The sequence below is a fragment of the Cryptomeria japonica genome, chromosome 1 (genome assembly GCF_030272615.1).
Source record: "Cryptomeria japonica chromosome 1, Sugi_1.0, whole genome shotgun sequence".
In the NCBI taxonomy this organism is placed as follows: domain Eukaryota; kingdom Viridiplantae; phylum Streptophyta; class Pinopsida; order Cupressales; family Cupressaceae; genus Cryptomeria; species Cryptomeria japonica.
Genome location: NC_081405.1, coordinates 94,964,145 through 94,983,928, shown reverse-complemented (window position 1 = coordinate 94,983,928; position 19,784 = coordinate 94,964,145). Strand labels below are relative to the sequence as shown.

Genomic DNA, 19,784 nt, shown 5'->3' with positions numbered 1-19,784 from the left:
AAGTCAAGCTTCTAACAAAATCAACTCATGGGTGATTGACAGTGGTTCATCTAGGCACATCACTGGGTTTAGAGAAGTACTGGATTCCATGACAGAGGAGAGTGATGAGGATGTAACCATCGGAGATGACTCCACACATCCAGTCAGAGGAGTAGGAACCTGCACCATCAAATTGAAGACAGGCATAACCTTGCAGCTTGAAGGAGTACTATATGTCCCCGGCATCAAAAGAAATCTAGTCTCTATATCGGCACTGGAAGATAACGGATACAGAGTAACATTCATGGACAACAGAGTATTGGCTTGGCCAAGGAACTCCTCCATTAAGAAGGCAAAGACCATTGGATAGAGACGGGGCTATTTGTATGAGCTATGCACGGAACCCAATCTAGCCCTAATCCATGAAGCCACTAATGCAAATGAAGTTTGGCATAGAAGATTAGGCCATCTGAATTTTAGGGCTTTATCTTCAATGGGAAACCTTGTCACAGGTCTACCCAAGTTAAAGCAAGATCATTCAAGAACATGCAAAGGATGTGCCCTAGGTAAAAATACCAAAGGTGCATTCCAAAATAGTACTAGGAAAACTAGTAAAATTCTAGAATTAGTTCATTCTGATGTATGCGGACCTATGTCCGTATCCTCTCTAGGGGGATTCTTGTATTATGTAATATTTGTTGATGACTACTCAAGGAAGACTTGGATCTACTTTTTGAAAAGTAAAGAATCAGAAGAGATCCTCTCTAGGTTTAAAGAATTTAAATTACTAACTGAAAACCACTCAGGAAACAAAGTTAAAACCCTAAGAACCGACAATGGGGGAGAATACACATCAGATTCATTTAAAGAATTTTGTAGAGATAATGGGATTAAGAGGGAGCTCACTATACCTTATAACCCCCAACAAAATGGGGTAGCGGAAAGGAAAAATAGGACTATAGTTGAAGCTTCCAAGGCCATGATCCTAGATCAAAACCTTAACACAAATCTCTGGGCTGAAGCATCCAGCACCACTGTATATATACAGAACAAATGCCCTCACTCCCATCTTGAGGACAAAACTCCTGAGGAAGTATTCACTAAGACTAAGCCTGATATTAGCCACCTTAGGATATTTGGATGTCTTGTCTATATCCATATACCTAAAGAAAAGAGACTAAAACTAGAGCCTTCTGGAAAAAGAGGATTGCTTGTAGGATATAGTGAAACCTCCAAAGCCTACAGAATCTATGTACCTGGTCAAAGAAATATTGAACTAAGTAGGGATGTAATCTTTGAAGAGGACCTAGCTTTCAAAAGAGCTCAGAACTTCATAGAGCCTGAAATCTATGCACCTACCTTTAACTTAGATGAAAATCCTGCCCCTGAATTTCAGAGGGAGAATCTAGATGAAACTGAAAATGAAAATGAACACTCACCTAGAAATCTCAAGAAAAGACCACTATGGGCCACCAAAACAGTAGAAGAAGCTCAGAGGTTTGCTGCTCCTTCTGGAACCCTCAGAGAAAGCAAAAGACCTAATAAATTTACTAGCTATGTTGCTCTTATGAATGATCTATCTAAAAACGAACCTGACAATGTAACAGATGCCCTTAAACATCAAGTATGGAAGGATGCTATGTCTAAAGAGTATCAATCCATAATGAAAAATGATGTCTGGAAAATCGTTCCTAGGCCAACTAAGAAATTTGTTGTTTCTTCTAAATGGCTTTTCAAGATCAAACATGCAGCAGATGGCAGCATTGAAAAATATAAGGCAAGATTTGTGGCCAGAGGATTTTCTTAAAAGGAAGGAATAGACTATGAAGAAACATTTGCTCCTATAGCCAGATATACCTCAGTAAGGACTGTACTAGCCATTGCAGCAGCAAAGGGATGGAAGGTACATCAAATGGATGTAAAGACAACTTTTCTTAATGGAGAGATATCTGAAGAAGTATACTTAGAGCAACCTGAAGGGTTTGAGATCCATCATGCAGAATCTCATGTGCACAAACTTAAGAAAGCTCTATATGGGCTCAAACAGACTCCCAGGGCCTGGTATGAAAGAATTGACACATATCTATCAAAACTAGGCTTCTCTAAAAATGATGCAGATCCTAATCTCTACTACAAACAGAATAAAGGTGATATGCTAATAATGATTTTATATTTTGATGACTTATTAATCACAGGAGAAGATCACCTTATAGATCAATGCAAGAAAGAGCTATCTAAAGAATTTGATATGAAGGCCTTGGGATTCCTTCATTATTTCCTAGGGTTGGAAGTATGGCAGAATTCTGATAACATTGTTCTAAACCAAGGCAAGTATACATTAGACATCCTGAAGAGATTTGGAATGCTAAACTGCAGACCTATGACCGCTCCAATGGAAACCAATCTTCATAAACTTAAAGAAGCGGCAGCTGAATCACCTTCTACTGACCCCACTCTATACAGGCAAATGATTGGGTCTCTTATGTATCTGGTAAATACAAGACCAGATATCTGCTATGCAGTAAATGCCTTGAGTCAGTTTATGTGTGAGCCAAAGGAGATACACCTGGTAGCAGTAAAACACATTATGAGATATTTACAAGGCACCTTAAATCTTGGTCTCAAGTATGAGAAAATTGATCTTAATCTACACGGATTCACAGATTCAGATTGGGCTGGAAGTGTGACTGACCGGAAAAGCACCTCTGGGTGCTGCTTCAATTTAGGATCAGCCAAGATATCCTGAATCAGCAGAAAGCAGTCTTCTGTAGCGCAAAGTTCCACCGAGGCCGAATACATTGCATCCTCCATGGCTGCCCGAGAAGCAGTGTGGCTTAGAAAGTTGCTTGTGGGATTGTTTGGTAATCCGTTGAAACCTACTATCATCCATTGCGACAATCAAAGTTGCATAAAACTTTCAGTGAATCCAGTGTTCCATGATAGATCCAAACATATTGAGATCCCATACCATTATGTATGAGACATGGTAGACAAAAATGTGATCAAATTAGAATATGTTAGTACGGGAGATCAAACTGCAGATATTCTAACCAAACCACTTTCCAGAGTGAAGGTTGATCACTTCAAAAAGGGTTTAGGTATGATAGAAAGGTAATCTGCTTTGTAAATAAGATGTTGAAAATGTAAACTTCTTTTGTCATGTTGAGACATTCTGGGTTTTTACCCCCTATGTTCATATCTAAGAGGTGACGATCTCTCAGATTATGAACTCTTGTATGCAGACATCATAAGGTGACGATCTTATGATTCTCAAACCAGTTATCATGTTGGATCTCTGGTATGTCATGGATGTGCCATGATGGTGTTGTGATAAAACATTTGAATAAAATGTTTGTACACATATCACAACCTGGATAAGATGAGAAATTAACCATCCTCATATGTTTATCCTCAGTATTGCGTATTTAGGCAATACTGATATCACGTGTTTAGGTGATATCTTGTCATAATAAAATGATGAATCTTTTATATCACATGGTTGGGTGATACTCTATGTCACATACTTAGAGTAATGTTTTATATTTGTATCCTATGTTCTAATGGTACTTCATATCATATTTGTAGATGATATATATTCTTGGAGACTGACATTTTTGGAAAAGAAATGTGATGCAGGTTACTTTATCTTCCAAAAGCTAAGAGGGAGTGTTAATGCATTAGTAGCTTCTGCAAGATAAGACTTTCCTAACTCATTAATCTCCTCTATTCTGCTATTAGTTTACTCATTCATGCTTTATGTTTATCAGACTATAACATTGATCATAATTATGATATTGATATTGGATAATGATGGATTAAATTGACGACCTACTTAACTATGTTAAGCGTCAATCTAAATGCTATCGGGCTATTAACCCGATAGCATATATCAACATTAATATGCTATCGAGGTATTAACCCGATAGCATATAATGCTAACAGCTATTGTTATTGTTTACTTTATATTGATCCGTTATCATATGCTTTGATACCGATTCATTATCGGGTACGTTTAAGATCTGTTACAATTAACAATGATACCGATTCATTATCGGGTATGTTTATAAGCACTGTTACCATTAACAATGATACCGATTCATTATCGGGTATGTTTATAGCATCAATTAGTTATGGATCGGTTGATGGTTGTAAGAGTCACGACCAAGTGACATCTTGGTCGGACATGTCTAAAAGACATGTCCGATCAAGGTGCCACTTGATCGTGGCCATCTTACTATTTATACTTCATTCAAATTAAAGGAGATGACATTGAAATCGATACATGTTCATCCTCCTTACCTGCAGTAAAAGACAGATAACAATATTAGTGTCATAGTCATAATATAAAATAAAAAGACACCATCCTGCATATAACTTGTCCATTAAATTGGAAATTACAATACTTTTACAGTGATCACGTTGGAGGAAGTGCTTGAGAGTTTATACCTTCAAAAAAACCTCTAAGTGTCATCCATCTCTGCAGAATGGTGACAGATATGAAGTTGGTGCATAAAGATGATTGTAATTCCTCATGTGTGATTAGTGGATGGTCAAGGAAGGAAGCCTCTGACATGACGAACAATTGTATGTATTTGGTTTTGATGAATTAAGTAAACGAATATGTTGTTTTATTCAAGTTTTATAACATTTGTTGTCTCAGTCACGTTATTGACTATTTGTGTGCATTTCTTTATATGTAAATGGATTGGAAAACCACTAAAATATATTTGGACATGAAGTATGGTTAATTACATTTGTTTTGGATCTAGTGAGAGCTTCAGTCGTGGAAGATGGAGAAAGATATAATGAAGTTTCTTAAAACTGTCATAAAACCCTCTATTACAAATAGTTGACAAGGGTTTGTTCATAACTTGGTTTTTACCTGCTAAAAAAATGTTATTCTTGGTTCATCTTGAAGTAGATTCAGAGCACTTTCAGACCCTTTTGATTTGGTATTGAATGGTTTGGTATTGTGTGAGTAATTTGATGCCCTAGGCGGACTGGGCATGCACATTTCTTGTTTTTTTTGGTAACAGTCAAAACGGTCTCAGTACGGGGGGCATAACTCTCAAATTAACTATTGGATCTAGCTATATTTTGGATATGTTTTTGTAAACCTAGTTATCTACATCTCCACCGGAGCGATTGGAAATCTAATGTCTTCTCTGAAAGTTATTAGCAACAGAGTTCTGTACTGTCAAAAGTTGCAGCTTTGATTGTTTAAACTTAATGAAGGATAGTTTGTTGAATGATTCTTGATGTTTGTGAAAGAGTTGTTGATGGACAGGATGGTGACCTCTTGAAGTGTGTGAAGGTAATGATGAATGATGGCTATTGTAGGTCAATAAGCTTTGAGGCCTAATTCTAGTATTAAACATTGATCTACAAACATGACCTTGAATCAGGAGAATGAGATAGTGCTATCAAGCAAGTTGCTGACTGTATATATGTGTAATGCTTTGATAATAATATTGTTTTGGACTGTAGAATGATGATTATGATCAGATTATGCCTCTAATACAAGTGAAGATGTTGTGTTGAGATTGGAACTCCATGTTGATTTGGGGTTCTTGAAGGGTTTTTCATGAAGCTCCCTATCAATCACAAACCTTATAAACATGCTTAAAAATATAATAAATGTTTTAAGATAAAAACGCCTACAATGGTCATATGTCCTTAAAGGAAGAATCTGCAAATGTACCTTTTCATTCCTGGTTGCCCTGGCTTCCATAACTGATCTTACACCTTTAGGCTTAATAAGCTGGCTTTCCCCCGCTTGTATTCCTACATCCCGGTTTTGTTCAGATGCTTTGCTACTCCGTGTCACTTTTGTAGATTCATACATCAGTGATTTCTCTACCACTTCATTCTCTTTTGCAGATATATCTGGTTTCACAACTGTGCCTTGAAAATCTCTATTCAATTGTAACTCACCAAGTCTCATTGTTTCCCAGTTGACAGCTCTTTGCATACAATCATTTTCTGTCATCGTTTCTTTAGATTTAATTGCCCTTGATAGATTCTTTCCTTTCTCTTTCGGGTGTTTCGTTAATGTGCTCTCTTCCTCTTCTCTGAATGTCTGTGTTCTTATATCCTCTTTAGAATTTGTGATATTTTTTACATCTTTCTGTGGTTGTCTCTTATCCCCTTCCTCATTTCTTTCCAAATCTTTTCTTTTCAGCTTAGCTGGTGTTGAGAATCGTAACTCTTCCTGCCTCTTCTGGAAATCCTTATTTCCATCTCTTTCCTCAGTGGTGCTTTTCATTTTTGCTTGCTCTTCTTCAGCCCGCCTTCTAGCCTCTGCAGCTTCTGCAGAAGCTGCTTCTTCCTGTAACCGCTGCCGAGCCCTTAGTGCTTCAATTTTGTGATTTGTTTTTGGTGAGGAAATGGTATGACTATCTGGGTCCTGCAAACACTTGAAATTAATAACAAAGGAATACTTATTCCTTGAGGTAATAACTTGGAGGAAAAGTAGAAAAGAGTTACCTGAGATAAACTGCTTTCAAAAACCTTTATCTTTTCCTTCACACCACTCTGTTTAACCCCCTTCTTAGTCTGTGAGGATAAAGTGCTCTCAAAAACTTTTATTTTTGCTTTGACACTATTCTGTCTACCATCCCCTATTACAGTGCGTGATGCTTGAGGATTAGGAAAAGAAGTGGACAGAACAATGTGAAACTTGTTATCAATCAGCTGAGAGACATTGGAAGAAACAGATTGTGTAAGGCCTTTTGCTGTTGATGATGGTTGACATGGAACTGCCTGCAAAGATGATGCTTCACAAACTCCCTCTGTTTCTTTACCAGATAAGGAACCATTTCCAGTGTCTGATTGTGAGACTTTGTAGAGAGAATCAATATTACTGCTTTGTGCCAAGCATATATTTTGAGCAAGCAGTTGTGTGTTTTCAGTATTGATCACAATAGCCGAAGTTTGATCCGTACACAAATCTTCTGTACAAAAGTCAGAATCAGGATGACTTGCAGTAATGATTTCTTTGCCAGGGATACTATCATATGTAGTTGAAGCATGTGGAATTTCAGTTGAATGAATGGACTGATGTAGCTGAAAATTTTGATCAAGTTGAGTGCTCTTGGGGGAAATGTTTGGAAAGGGAATAGTTTTCTCTTCTGTTGCATCACCTGGGCTATCTACCAAATGAGACAAGGAAATAGAACCATCCCTTGAAGAATGTGATGTCAGTACATTCGGAAAAGTAGATAAACTTGAGGTAGCTATGCCTTCTTCACTTGAAGTTATTACAGATAAAGAATTTGCAGTGCCATCAAATCCTGACAAAGAATTTGATTCAGAAGAATGTGATGCCAGTACATTCGGAAAAGTAGGTAAACTTGAGGTAGGTATGCCTTCTTCACTTGAAGTTATTACAGATAAAGAATTTGCAGTTCCCTCAGATCCTGACAAAGAATTTGATTCAGAAGGCATATCAGGAGTTCCACCATGAAATTGAGTATCTAAATTTACAAAATCATGACTATCTGAAGAATCTGGCAGAAGACAGGATCCTGAAGAAGCTATTGGTGTCTCAGAAACTACCATGTCTGCAATTATTGATGTTGTATCTTTCTTTTCAAACTCAATCTGCCCATGTCCAATCACAGAAAACTTATCGGTAAAATTATGGACCTCTGAATTTTCCAATTCTGCAAGGCTGTCTTTCACAGGGGGTAACTGAGCAAGCATTATATTTTCATTTGCCAACAGGGTATTTTCTTGCACGACCTCTATACTCTCATATTTTGGAAATGACGTGTTATCAGAAAGCAAAGATGAATCTTTGATGGGTGGAGTGAGCTCTTTAGATGAAACAGTTGCAGCTGCTTCCTCGAGTTCATTTACAGGCAGATACTGGCAACCATTTTCTTCCAAATTCTGATCAGATATATCCTTTAAATCATGACTAGAAGTCTCTTTATGAATGACATTTTCAATTGGTGATGATATTGGAGCAAGTGATGTTCGTTCAGTAGTCTCTGTTTTCTTTTGCATCTCATTTGGTAATGATACTCGGGGAACAACTATAGTTGTTATTTGATTCTTCTCATTGTAGCTTTCATCTTTACTAATAACATCCCTAAGTATTTTTTGTGAAATGACCGTGCCAGAAATCAGAGCACTAGTCCTGTTCTCTTTTCCTGAGTTCAGTACCTGGGTGGTGGGATTTTTGTTGACAGTTCTGTACTTCTTTTCAAGAGCAGCCTCCCTCTGCAAGAAACAAAAATACTTTAACATTGCACCTTGCAAGAGCCTGAAATGTTACAAATTAGGAAAAAATCTAACGAGAAAGCTAAAAATTGCTTACCATGGCCTCAATCTTCATGCGCTCCTCCAATGTTAGAACAAAGCTTAACCTTAGATGAACACACCCGCCACCTTTAAGGGGAAATATTTCTTCCAAGGAGCCCTTCTCAACAATAATTGGGGTTCCAATCTCTGCAGATGAGTTCATATCTTAATGTGATGAGAAAAATATTCCAAACATATTTTCAATCCCATATATCAAGAAGGAACTCACAAAGTTCTTTACAAACGAACCTGTTTGAGAAATGGCATTGCCCTTGCTATCAAGAAGTGCCACCATTAGATTGTCTTGAAGATTTAGTACCGGGCTGCACCAAATTGAGATCATTAGGAGAAATAACAGAGTACAAGATTGTATTTGCAGAAATAGTCACTTACAAAGCAAAATTTGAATTCCACGCTGCTGTTCTTCCTCCATTTACTTCAGAAGGCTTTGTCTGGAATTCTTTTTTGCCAATACTAACTGAACACAAAAGGAAAACCAGTATCATTGCTTTACACTTTACATCCATGATTCATTATAGCAGATAAAAAGCAACAATTTGTGGGTTACTCAAAAGCTGAAGCCACATGTTGGACTGCAAATGAAGGTGTATCTCAGCAGCAGAAATCTCTAAAGTATAATTAGAAAATGTAGAGTATCATACCTTTAATTGACACGTATTTTCCTCCTGTTCAATATCAAACAAATTGCTATCAGAACCTTGCTAGATAATCCTGATAGCTCATTCTTGCAGTATGTTTCCTCCAAATTACAAACCAGAACAACTAAGGTTGAAATTATAGAATTAGGTTTTCTTGTCTATAAGAAATTTACTAGTCTTAGCTTAGGATTTGACAAATTCAAGCTTGTCGACAAATTCAAGCTTGTCAATGGACAGAATGTTGAATATTCGAAAATCGTGAGAATGGATTATACAGGGCACATCGGGTATATCTATCTTGAAAACAAACTAGTATCTTTAATTTAGAATGGAAATATTTATTAAATTGGAAAATACCGAAACAAATCTACCAAAAGTAAAAGGTTGATTGAAGTACTCTCTGTTTCTCACCTGTGGCTTCCGGAGGCAAATCTACTGACTCGAGAACTGCATAAAAGAAGAAATAGTACAAAGATTTAGTCAATATGATAGCATGCTATTCAGTATGATTCACTTTTACCGCTTAAATGTTTTTGTACAGCATTGATATGACCTAGCGCTAAAAAGGATAGAAGACAGTATTCATTTGTCAGCAAGAAATTACAGTCTTGCTGACGTAGAACCAAAATCATTCTAGCCGCTTGCTTGGAAAACAAATAAATTAAGAAACAAGTGAAAATAAATTCTCTATGCTTTATTTGCCATAAGTTCAAACTTTGTTGAGACGAGTTTAGGCAAGACACCTGATACTCGGATACTTCCTGGCATTGGATAACTCCCCTCTTAATTTTCCCTGCCTTCGTTTAAGGTTCAATGCAATTAGAAACTAATTTGATTTCTCTCTAAGTAGTAAGCACAGCCTATCCTGCAGAAGGGTATTCAAACAAAATCAATGAATTTCTTGCTCTTTCAAACTATTAGTGATACAGCCCAATTTGCAGATAGAGCCTGATACGCAAAAATAAACAGATTACAGTTGCCCACTTGTTATGTACAGGGTATGGTCACAGGTGAAGGAAAAAAAATTGAAACAATTATGAATCCTATTGCCTAACAGATTTAAGAAGCTACTCTTTACGATTGTGTATAGATTTTTATAAACAAGGCGCGTAGGTGGAAAGGGGGTGCAACTTTTTCTTTAATGTTGGTAAAATTATTTTTTTGTTTGATAGGGAAACTAGCTTCTCTTTGAGATGTCTTCAACAGTGTTCCAATTGTAGTTATTCCTGCACCAGCTTGGCAGCTGCAGCCGAAAGGCTAAAGAGATTATTCTTCAACATTTTTCAAAAGCAGGATTCCTTCACTTTCCACTTCTCTCGTCGACAAAATCCATTTTAAACCCCCATGCCTAGAAATCCAAACACCCACCATACGATATCACAAAGTTAGCACACCCACATGCTCAGATAAAAGCTCTGGAACTGCAAGGCTAAGAGTTTGAGCTTTAGGCTGCACTTAACAAAGACCAGACTGTTTTTTTTTCCCAATTTTGTAAATAAGTCAAGTGAGAGAGATGTCAATGCTAATTCTAATGATAATATATAACGCAATGAAGTCGGATGTAGCTCAGCTGCACACAAGTTTTAGTTGTTAGACGGGTGGGTTGCAAACCATAAATGAACTGTAACTAAATTGAAATCTGTGTGCAAAAAATTGAATGATTTGCATTCGGTCAGCTTCAGTAGTTTTTCTTGGCCACAATACACATGTTAGCATTAAAGACGAAAGCATGGAGATAATGAAAACGGAAGTAGTGGACTGTAAGCCATATGTTATTAGATGCTGGCATTTTTATCAAGATGAATAGCCAATCTATGCCTAATCTATCAGATTATTTGACTCGGGGCTGCTTGTCAGACGGCATATATCATATTAATTTCAAAAATATAAATTTTAATTTCAATTTGTCATATATCTAAATAATGTGGTTCATATTTCAGGTAAAAATTAGCCGGATGAATACAATGGGTGCGACCAGTTAAGATCTTGTCAGGATGTTATAATACGTTAATAGATTTGTTCTAAATTTTATTTATTTCATTAGCATAGTATTTTTTATTTAAAGAAATACTCGCTTTGATATGTTTCAAATTAATTTTTATGAATATTATGTTAAGTTTCTATATCCACATTTCATCATGAACTGTGGAAATCTAAATCGTTTACAAATAATTTGTTCATACTTAGAAATTTACTTATTTAGAAACTAAGAGTCACAACTTTGGATTTCATATTACATGTTCCCTTGGGATTCAAACTTAGGTCTCCATTTTGAGAACTCAATGCTTTAACCAATTAAGTTCAAGCCCTTGGATTAGGCTTTATTTTTTTATAAGAATTAGTAAAGATATATCAAGGACACATTTTCATCAATAATGAACAACTTAGTGAAATAGATAACATAAAGTCTATCATGCAACACCAAACAAGCAAGACCCCACCAATAAGCAATTGTAAGAAAACACTTAAAACATAAATGTGAAACATAGAGAAAAAAGAGGTACAACAAAGCCAACATCTAGACCACTAACACAATCTAGCAAAGTCAAATGACTTAAATCCTATAGTACTCAAGATAATTTTGAATATCGGTTGTAGTTTTATTCATTTAATTATTTTTTATATTAATAGTAGCAAAACATGGATGCTTTCCCAAAATACAATAGCCGAAATGGCATAAATTCAACCAGATAACCAATAGTAGCACATTAATCGCATACTACGAAGATCAAAAACCATAAAGCACCTATAGTAAACAAAAAGAAACTAGCCATAAGCACTTCCGCAACATACTAGCGTAGCTATTAACAATCATAACAAACTTAACCAAACTATTTAAAGAAACCATAACAGTAATAGAGTCTTTAGAGTCAAGCCAAGTCCAACCTAAAGCAGTAAAAGAAAAAACATAAGGGACCATTGAAAGGAAGATAAGGTGCGGAAAACGCTTCCTAACGCTAATATAGTGGGGGAGATAGTGCAAATTTTCTTACAAATCTTCTATTACAGAAACAAAAACACATTCATAGGTAGACAATAAGCATGCATAAAGATAAACATAATAAACACAAGATGTATCATGGGGAAAACCCTTTCAAATAAAAAAAACCCCAGACTCCAAAAGCACAGTGCTTTGTATTCTAGTAATCAAATTCTTACAATACAATATCAACACTTAGCTTCTTCAATAAGAGTCTACAACTACAACCCACAACCTAGATTAATTTCGGCAGCATAACACTTCACCTACAAAACATTACATGACTACTACTCTTCATGGCTACCTTTTATAGAGAAATACATCAAAGAAGGAAGCTTCTAGATGAAGCAACAAGATGGGGTCATGCAAAGTATTTGGCCCTATTTTTCGGCCACCAAAAAGCATGCAAATGACATGTGTACATCTCCAAATGACTCCCCATTCAAACCTCCTAAATTGGGCACCCAAAAAATTACTATTTGGAGGTATGACAAATGCTCTTATGCATCTTACAATTGTCATAACTTACAACACTTACAATTGTAAGAGAATCCATCATAAATGACTAATTTTAGCTTATTCCCTTACAACTCGTCATAACCCCACTTGGGCACCCACCTTCTCCATACAAAAGGTATCTCCTACCACTTGTCCAATATGTCATAGAATTTGTCATAGGTTGACACTTGTCAAGATCCTCAAAGTGGGAAGCCTACCTCCACATGCGCAACATGTGTGTCATACAGTCATCGCCAAGTAGGATGCCATCAAGCATGTGGCTCCCACTAGATGACTAGACATTTGTAGGCAAATAATAAATAAAATAATAAATAAATTAATGCTAAATCAATGTTAGGATTTGCAAAGGTTGAGACACCTTAAACCCAACATTCTCCCATTTGTCGAAGGGGGTCGAGAGGCCCATAGAACTGGAACACCATCTGAACTTTTATGTGCTCACTGGTTTTGTCAATGCATCTGCAACATTCGTCAAAGTGTCAACCTTCTCCAATTTTACTTTCCCATCCTCTACTATATCTTAAACGAAATGAAACTCAACATCAATGTGCTTCATTCTAGCATGGAAAGTCAGATTCTATGCTAAGAAAATAGCACTCTGACTATCACAACAGATAGTAATCAATCTTGCTTCAAACCCAATATCTGAACACAACTTTCTAAGCCAAATGGCTTCCTTACAAGCATGAGTTTCTACCATATACTCTGCTTCTGTCGTGGACAAAGCAACTATAGCTTGTCGTTTACTCATCCAACTAATAGCACCACCATTCATGGTGAAAACATAACCACTGGTGGATCTCCTACTATCAATATCACCTGCCCAATCTAAATCCACATATCCATGAATACTTACAGAATGTCGAGGTTTAGTAGGATAACTATGATAGCACAAGGAATACTCGGAAGTACCCCTTAAATATCTAAACACTCTCTTAACTACATCCCAATGCACCCATCCAGGATTAGCCATATATCGACTCAGGTTTCGCACTACTTGGGCAATGTTTGGTCTTATACAAACCATAGCATACATGAGACTACCAACCACACTCACATATGGTACACTAGCCATGTCCTCCACCTTAGATGGAGATTTTGGACAATCCTCCATAGATAATTGCATTCCCAATGCAACAGGAACTATCATGGATCCACAAGTTGTCATGTTGAATCTCTCCAACATCGAATTCACATACTTACTCTAGCTTAACCAAAGCTTTTTGTTTGATTTGTCTCTTCTGATTTCCATTCCCAGAATGTACATAGCTACACCTAAATCTTTCATCTCAAACTGTGTTGACAACTGAGACTTCAAGTCAAAAATCAAATGTCCATTCCCAAACAGTAACATATCATCCACATATAATGCAAAAATGAGAATGCGACCATTATTAGTTTTAAAGTAAACACAATGATCGGATTTAGACCTCCGAAATCCCAAACTCAACACATAGGTATCGAACTTTTGGTACCACATCCTAGGAGACTGTTTTAAACCATACAAAGACTTTTTCAACTTGCAAACCAAATTTTATTTACCTTTCACTAAAAAATGCTCTGGTTGTGACATATAAATCTCTTCCTCCAAATCACCATGAAGGAATGTTGTCTTCACATCCATTTGCTGAATTTCCCAATCATGAACTATGGAAAATGATAATAAGAACTTAATGGATGTCATCTTTGCAATAGGAGAGAAAATATCACCATAATCTATTCCATCAACCTAGGAATACCCCTTAGAAATCAACCGTGCTTTATGTTTCTCAACACTACCATTAGGACCCAACTTTTTCTTGAACACCCATTTGCATCCCACTGGCTTACGTCCTTCAAGAAAAGGTACCAAATCCCAAGTATTGTTCTTCTTCAAAGATGTCGTCTCATCATTCATGGCTCCCATCCAGGAATCTGCATCATTCATATCCATAGCCTCTCTAATAGTCTTAGGCTCATCAATGTTAGCAATCAAAAGCAAAAATACAACTGGAATCTAACAATGAATATCCAAATCTATCTGATGAATACCGATATCTATTAGGTTGTCGCCTATCATGAGTAGACCTCCTTAAAGGCTAAGGTTGAGGTTCTTCATCTTCTTCAAAACTTTCAGATCTACTAGAGCTCTCCTTATCATCAAGTCCACCAAGAGCTCGTAGTTCTTCTTTCTTAGGGGTAGAAGGAATCTAATTTACCTCCTTATTCTATTTCTCCTTTGTCTACTTGTAGCTCAATAGTGGAAGGTTTCATCTCTCTAAAAATAACACTTCTACTATAGATAACCTTCTCTGTCACTGGATCCCAAAGCTTGTACCCTTTTACACCAACACCATAGTCGATAAAGATACACTTCACTTCCTTGTTCTCCAACTTAGACCTCTTTTCACTCGGAACATGAGCATAAGCTTCACAACCAAATACTCTAAGATGTCTCATCGAGGGCTTCTTTCCTGACCACAACCCATAGGTGTCTTATCAACAAGTATTGATGTAGGAGATTTGTTTATCAGATAGCAGGAAGTGGCTACTGCTTCAGCCCAAAAAATTTGTTCGAGGCCAACACCACTAAGCTGTTAGATAGTTCAAATAACTGGAAGACAACTAAGAGGGGTGGGGGGGGGTGAATCAATTGTCACAGATTACAAGAACCATTAGCAATTTAAACTTTAATACCAGAATAACAGTTAAACCAATTAAGCATAAACAATAATCATAGAATAAAAGACATCCCACATAACACCAAGATTTGTACGTGGAAAACCCAGTAAAGGGAAAAACCACGGTGGGAAGCCTACCCACAGTCGGACAATACTTCTGCAATAAGTATGTGAATTACAATTGAGGCGCCTGCACTTGCAGGAAGGCCAATAGCCTAGAGCACACTAATCATCACAAAAGGAGCCTCACTGACTACATATAAATCTAGACTACAATTTGGAGAAGTGTTGAATTGTAAAAGATAACATCTCCTATGCCTGAGTACAGTTCCGGTTAAGCTCAATACCGGAGGTCTAAATCCTCTTACATAAACTCAATTCGATCTCCAATGATCGACCAACTCCTCTGCCTGAATGATATTACATTATTCACACATTACATTCCTTGACCATGACCTCTTACATATAACCATGATGATCTACAATGAGATCTTACATCTATATATACAAAACCCTTGACCATAAACAATCAGTTCGACCACCAGATAATAAACCAATTACATAATTACAAACCATGTCGGCCTTAGACCAAACAAATAATATCAACACATAAGACATCCTGGAAATACATCAATAGGTCATATCCACACGTTACATTAAAGTCGGTCCATAACCTAGATCAATCAGGACCAAGTATAGGTCCATACGCTACAACAATGATCTCCGTCCACCAACTCTCGAACATGATCACCAACAACATCCTGAAACTCCATCAGAAGCTACACCAACAACACTTATGCAATTCATCAAAGATCTCCATCAAAAAGCTCTGCCGGTGAAACCCTCGCCGGAACCAAAAACCAATCTTCTAAGCAAGCAGATAGCACCCGATCTCCAAACCAAAACAAACTGACCAAATATGAGTATAAGTATCCTGAACAAGTTGATTCCATTATTAGACTATACTGAAGCCTACCAGATCATGTCGGATCCAAGTTAACTAGAAACCACTAAACCTACTGGGACCAAAAGGGTGTCGGGTAAAGCATCCAAGCAACTAGTGTTGACATAATAACAAAACATCAATGCAACACCTAATCAGTTCCACCAAATGGCCAACAATCTCCCCCTTTGGCATTGATGGCAACACTAGATGTGAAAAACATCTAAGTACCAAGAAATGTCAAACAAGTCTCCCCTATGGAAGACAACCAACAAATTCCCATATATAACTCTGAATTTTTATTTTATCAATATCTCTTCCCCTTTCTTTTTTCTTTTTCACATCAATATCACTCCCCCTTTGACATCAATGCCAGAAATCTGACAGAAATATCAAAGCAAAAACATAAGCCTCTGAATCACAAAGCTGACTACTCCCCCTGAGTAGTAGCATCCCACATGAGTGTCGAAATGAATTATATTTTGGATAGTGCATGTCGAACTGATGCCAAACCACATCAATCAAGTCTACCAGAGGGGCATAAAATCTCAATCTGTCTCTTAGGTACTCAAATGATTCCTTGGACAAAGGTTTAGTGAAAAGATCTGCAATCTGCTCTTTAGTGTTCACATAAACCAGTCTAACTTCATTTGCTTCCACCTTCTCCTTCAAAAAGTTATACTTGATAGACATGTGCTTTGTTTTAGAATGAAATACTGGATTCTTTGATATATCAATAGCAATAGAGTTATCACAGTGAATAATTATCGATGCATCACAATCCACCCTTGTATCTTTCAACATTTGCTTCATCCATAAAACTTGTGTATATTTAGTAGCAACAATAACATACTCAGCTTCAGCAGTAGATAAAGAAGTGCATGATTGTTTTTTGCTAATCCATGAAACCAACTTCTTTTCAAGAAAGAAAGTTCCACCGGAAGTACTTTTTCGATCATCATCATCTCTATCCCAATCATCTGTATATGCACACAAAGTAAAGTTATCATCCTTAGGGTACCACAAACCATATTCAGATGTACCTTGCAAGTATCTAAAAATCCTTTTCACCGCCATCTCATGATTTTCTCTAAGATCAATTTGAAATCTTGAAACAATACAAACATCATTCATAATGTCAGGCCTAGTTTGAGTCAAATAAAACAGACCTCCAATCATAGATTTGTATCTTGTAGGATTTACCGGTGAAGAAAAATCTTTTCTTGTCAATTTCTCACTTGTAACCATAGGAGTACTTACCAGTTTAGAATCTACCATACCAAATTTCTTCAATAGTTCCTTAGCATATTTAGTTTGACAGATGAAAATACCTTTGTCAGTCTGAGTAATCTGCAAACCTAAGAAATTTTTTATCTCACCAATCATAGACATCTCAAATTCTTTCTCCATATTCTTAGAAAATTCTATGCATAACTTATCTTCATCTCTAAAAATAATGTCATCAACAAATACTTCAATAATCAGTATATCATCATCAATGATTTTATTATATAAATTACTGTTAGCACCGCCCTTAGTAAAACCAGGCTTTAAAAGATATTTATCCAACCTCGCATACCAAGCTCTAGGTGCTTGTTTCAGTCCATATAAAGATTTCCTTAGCCTGCAAACCATATATGTATCATCTGATAGTGAAAAACCATCAGGTTGCTCAATATAGACTTCCTCATCAAGATCCCCATTCAAAAATGTGCATTTAACATCCATCTAATAAACCTTGTAGTTTTTTATAAGCAGCATAGGCAAGAAATAATCTTATAGCTTCAATCCTAGCTACAGGTGCAAAAGACTCTCCATAATCAATTCCTTCCTTCTGAGAATATCCTTTACAAACCAATCTAGCCTTATTCCTTATAACTTGACCATCCTCATTGAATTTGTTCCTAAAAACCCATTTAGTTCCAATAACATTTTTATTTTTAGGTCGGGGAACCAAGGTCCATGTGTTATTTTTCTCAATTTAATCTAGTTCTTCTTCCATAGCTTTCTATCAATATTCATCTTTACATGCCTCAATTACTAATACTGGTTCAACTTGTGAAATTAAACACACCTCATTAGTTGCCAGTCTTCTTGTCATTACTCCATTGCTCTTATCCTGTCATGCCCAAAATTTAGGGCAAGAACGGGATAAAAAAAATTTAAACATAACTTTAAAACATTAAATTGGCAAATATAAAATATTTTACCTAGCAATAATTAAGTAGTAGATTAACTAAAACAACTAAAGGGTCGGTTATATTCGCAATTGAATATTTTCCTATTCAAGTTTAATCACGTGCACCTACGTCTAGGAGAGATAAAATTTAAACCCTCTAGTTCAATAATTTACATTTAGAACTTAAATTCCTAATTGTTTAATTTCCATCATCTAAGTTTATTTAATTAAAATTAAATATCACTTCATTGATTTTTAATTCAAAACAACTCAATCTATTTGAATTTAAAAATTAAATATTAACTTCATTAATATTTAAATTTGTAAACATCTCAATCTATTTAAATTTAACATAAATATTAACTTCATTAATAATTAAATTCACAAACATCTATATATATATATATATATATATATATATATATATATATATATATATATATATATATGTAAGTATATATGTAATTAATTTCATATATATACATTTACATAATAATAATATATACTAAACCATAGGATTTTACCCATGCAACCCTAACCCTGATTTATAATATAAAATAGGTCCCCCCTCATTTTATATTATTTTTAATAGCCACATTTACCCTAGCCCTAACCGGGCTAGGGTTTCTTCCTCTTTTTTTTTGTTTGGGACTGTGCAGGGTCGAATGGTGTCACGGGGAGCGGCGACCATGGCGTTTGCATAGGAGGGAGGGAGGCGATAGTGTCGACACGCGCCACTGTGTGTCCACACAGTGGTTCGGCCCTTCGGCCTTCCCCCCCCCCCCCAAAGTTGTAAAAAAATAAATTTTGTTTATACATCTATTTTCGTGATTATTTATATAAATGTATTTTATATAAATATATATAAAGATATACATGTAATTTGCATGTCTATAAATTATATATTTATATAAATATATATTTTATATGACAGAAATTATGTAATGATTAAATCCTAGTATTTTGATTCTAGGTATGTATTCGAACAGAATACTGAAATATTATTTTGTTTTCTTGTTGATTTATTTCCTTTCGGAAATGTCCTAGATGTAAAGATAAAATAGATGGATAAATAAATTTATGATTCATTTACAACAAGAGTATAGTAATTTTATTATTTCATTTAAACTATTTACTATAGGTGTTTTATTTCAATCTTCAGCTATATAAATAACTAGATTTAATAGTTTTACCAGCAACTAAATAAATCTAGATTTTATTCAAATAAAAACTATAATAGATTGTGATTTTCATTTTCTGCAATAAATAAATTGACAGACTTTGCAAAAATCTACAACAACTATTTAAATGACAGATTTGGATACTTTATAGCTAAAACATAGATGTACTAAGTTAACCTTAGATTTATCTTATGCATAAAGTAACTGATTGATTTTAGTTAATTTCATATAGCAACTGTAAAAAATTATATTTACATAGACTAGATAAACTATCTATCTTAGTTACTAATTTCTGAAATAAACGAAAAGACAATTTCCAAAACTATAATGTACTATACTGCATTTACAGAAAACAGAATTAAATGATTTATTTGCAG

The 19,784-nt window shown here is 35.7% G+C and overlaps 1 protein-coding gene across 3 annotated transcripts in view; it reads right to left on the bottom strand.

The window, feature by feature from the left end:
* LOC131041867 (uncharacterized) overlaps positions 1-10,769 on the bottom strand; it is a 155,518-nt gene extending 144,749 nt beyond the window's left edge. Inside the window, exons 1-8 of one of the 3 annotated variants that reach the window (XR_009105080.2) lie at positions 9,689-10,766; positions 9,357-9,392; positions 8,949-8,972; positions 8,680-8,764; positions 8,536-8,609; positions 8,303-8,433; positions 6,466-8,205; positions 5,681-6,385 (exon numbers count right to left, since the gene is read on the bottom strand). Coding sequence is in view for 2 of the 3 variants with exons in the window: in XM_057975093.2 (XP_057831076.2) it covers positions 5,681-6,385; positions 6,466-8,205; positions 8,303-8,433; positions 8,536-8,609; positions 8,680-8,764; positions 8,949-8,972; positions 9,357-9,392; positions 9,689-9,713 (2,820 nt within the window). In the remaining variant the exon portion in view is untranslated. Of the gene's footprint in view, positions 1-5,680; positions 6,386-6,465; positions 8,206-8,302; positions 8,434-8,535; positions 8,610-8,679; positions 8,765-8,948; positions 8,973-9,356; positions 9,393-9,688 lie in introns of all 3 variants that reach the window. The other 2 variants (XM_057975093.2, XM_057975094.2) reach the window with 2 other exon arrangements.
* Between the last annotated feature and the right edge of the window lie 9,015 nt (positions 10,770-19,784).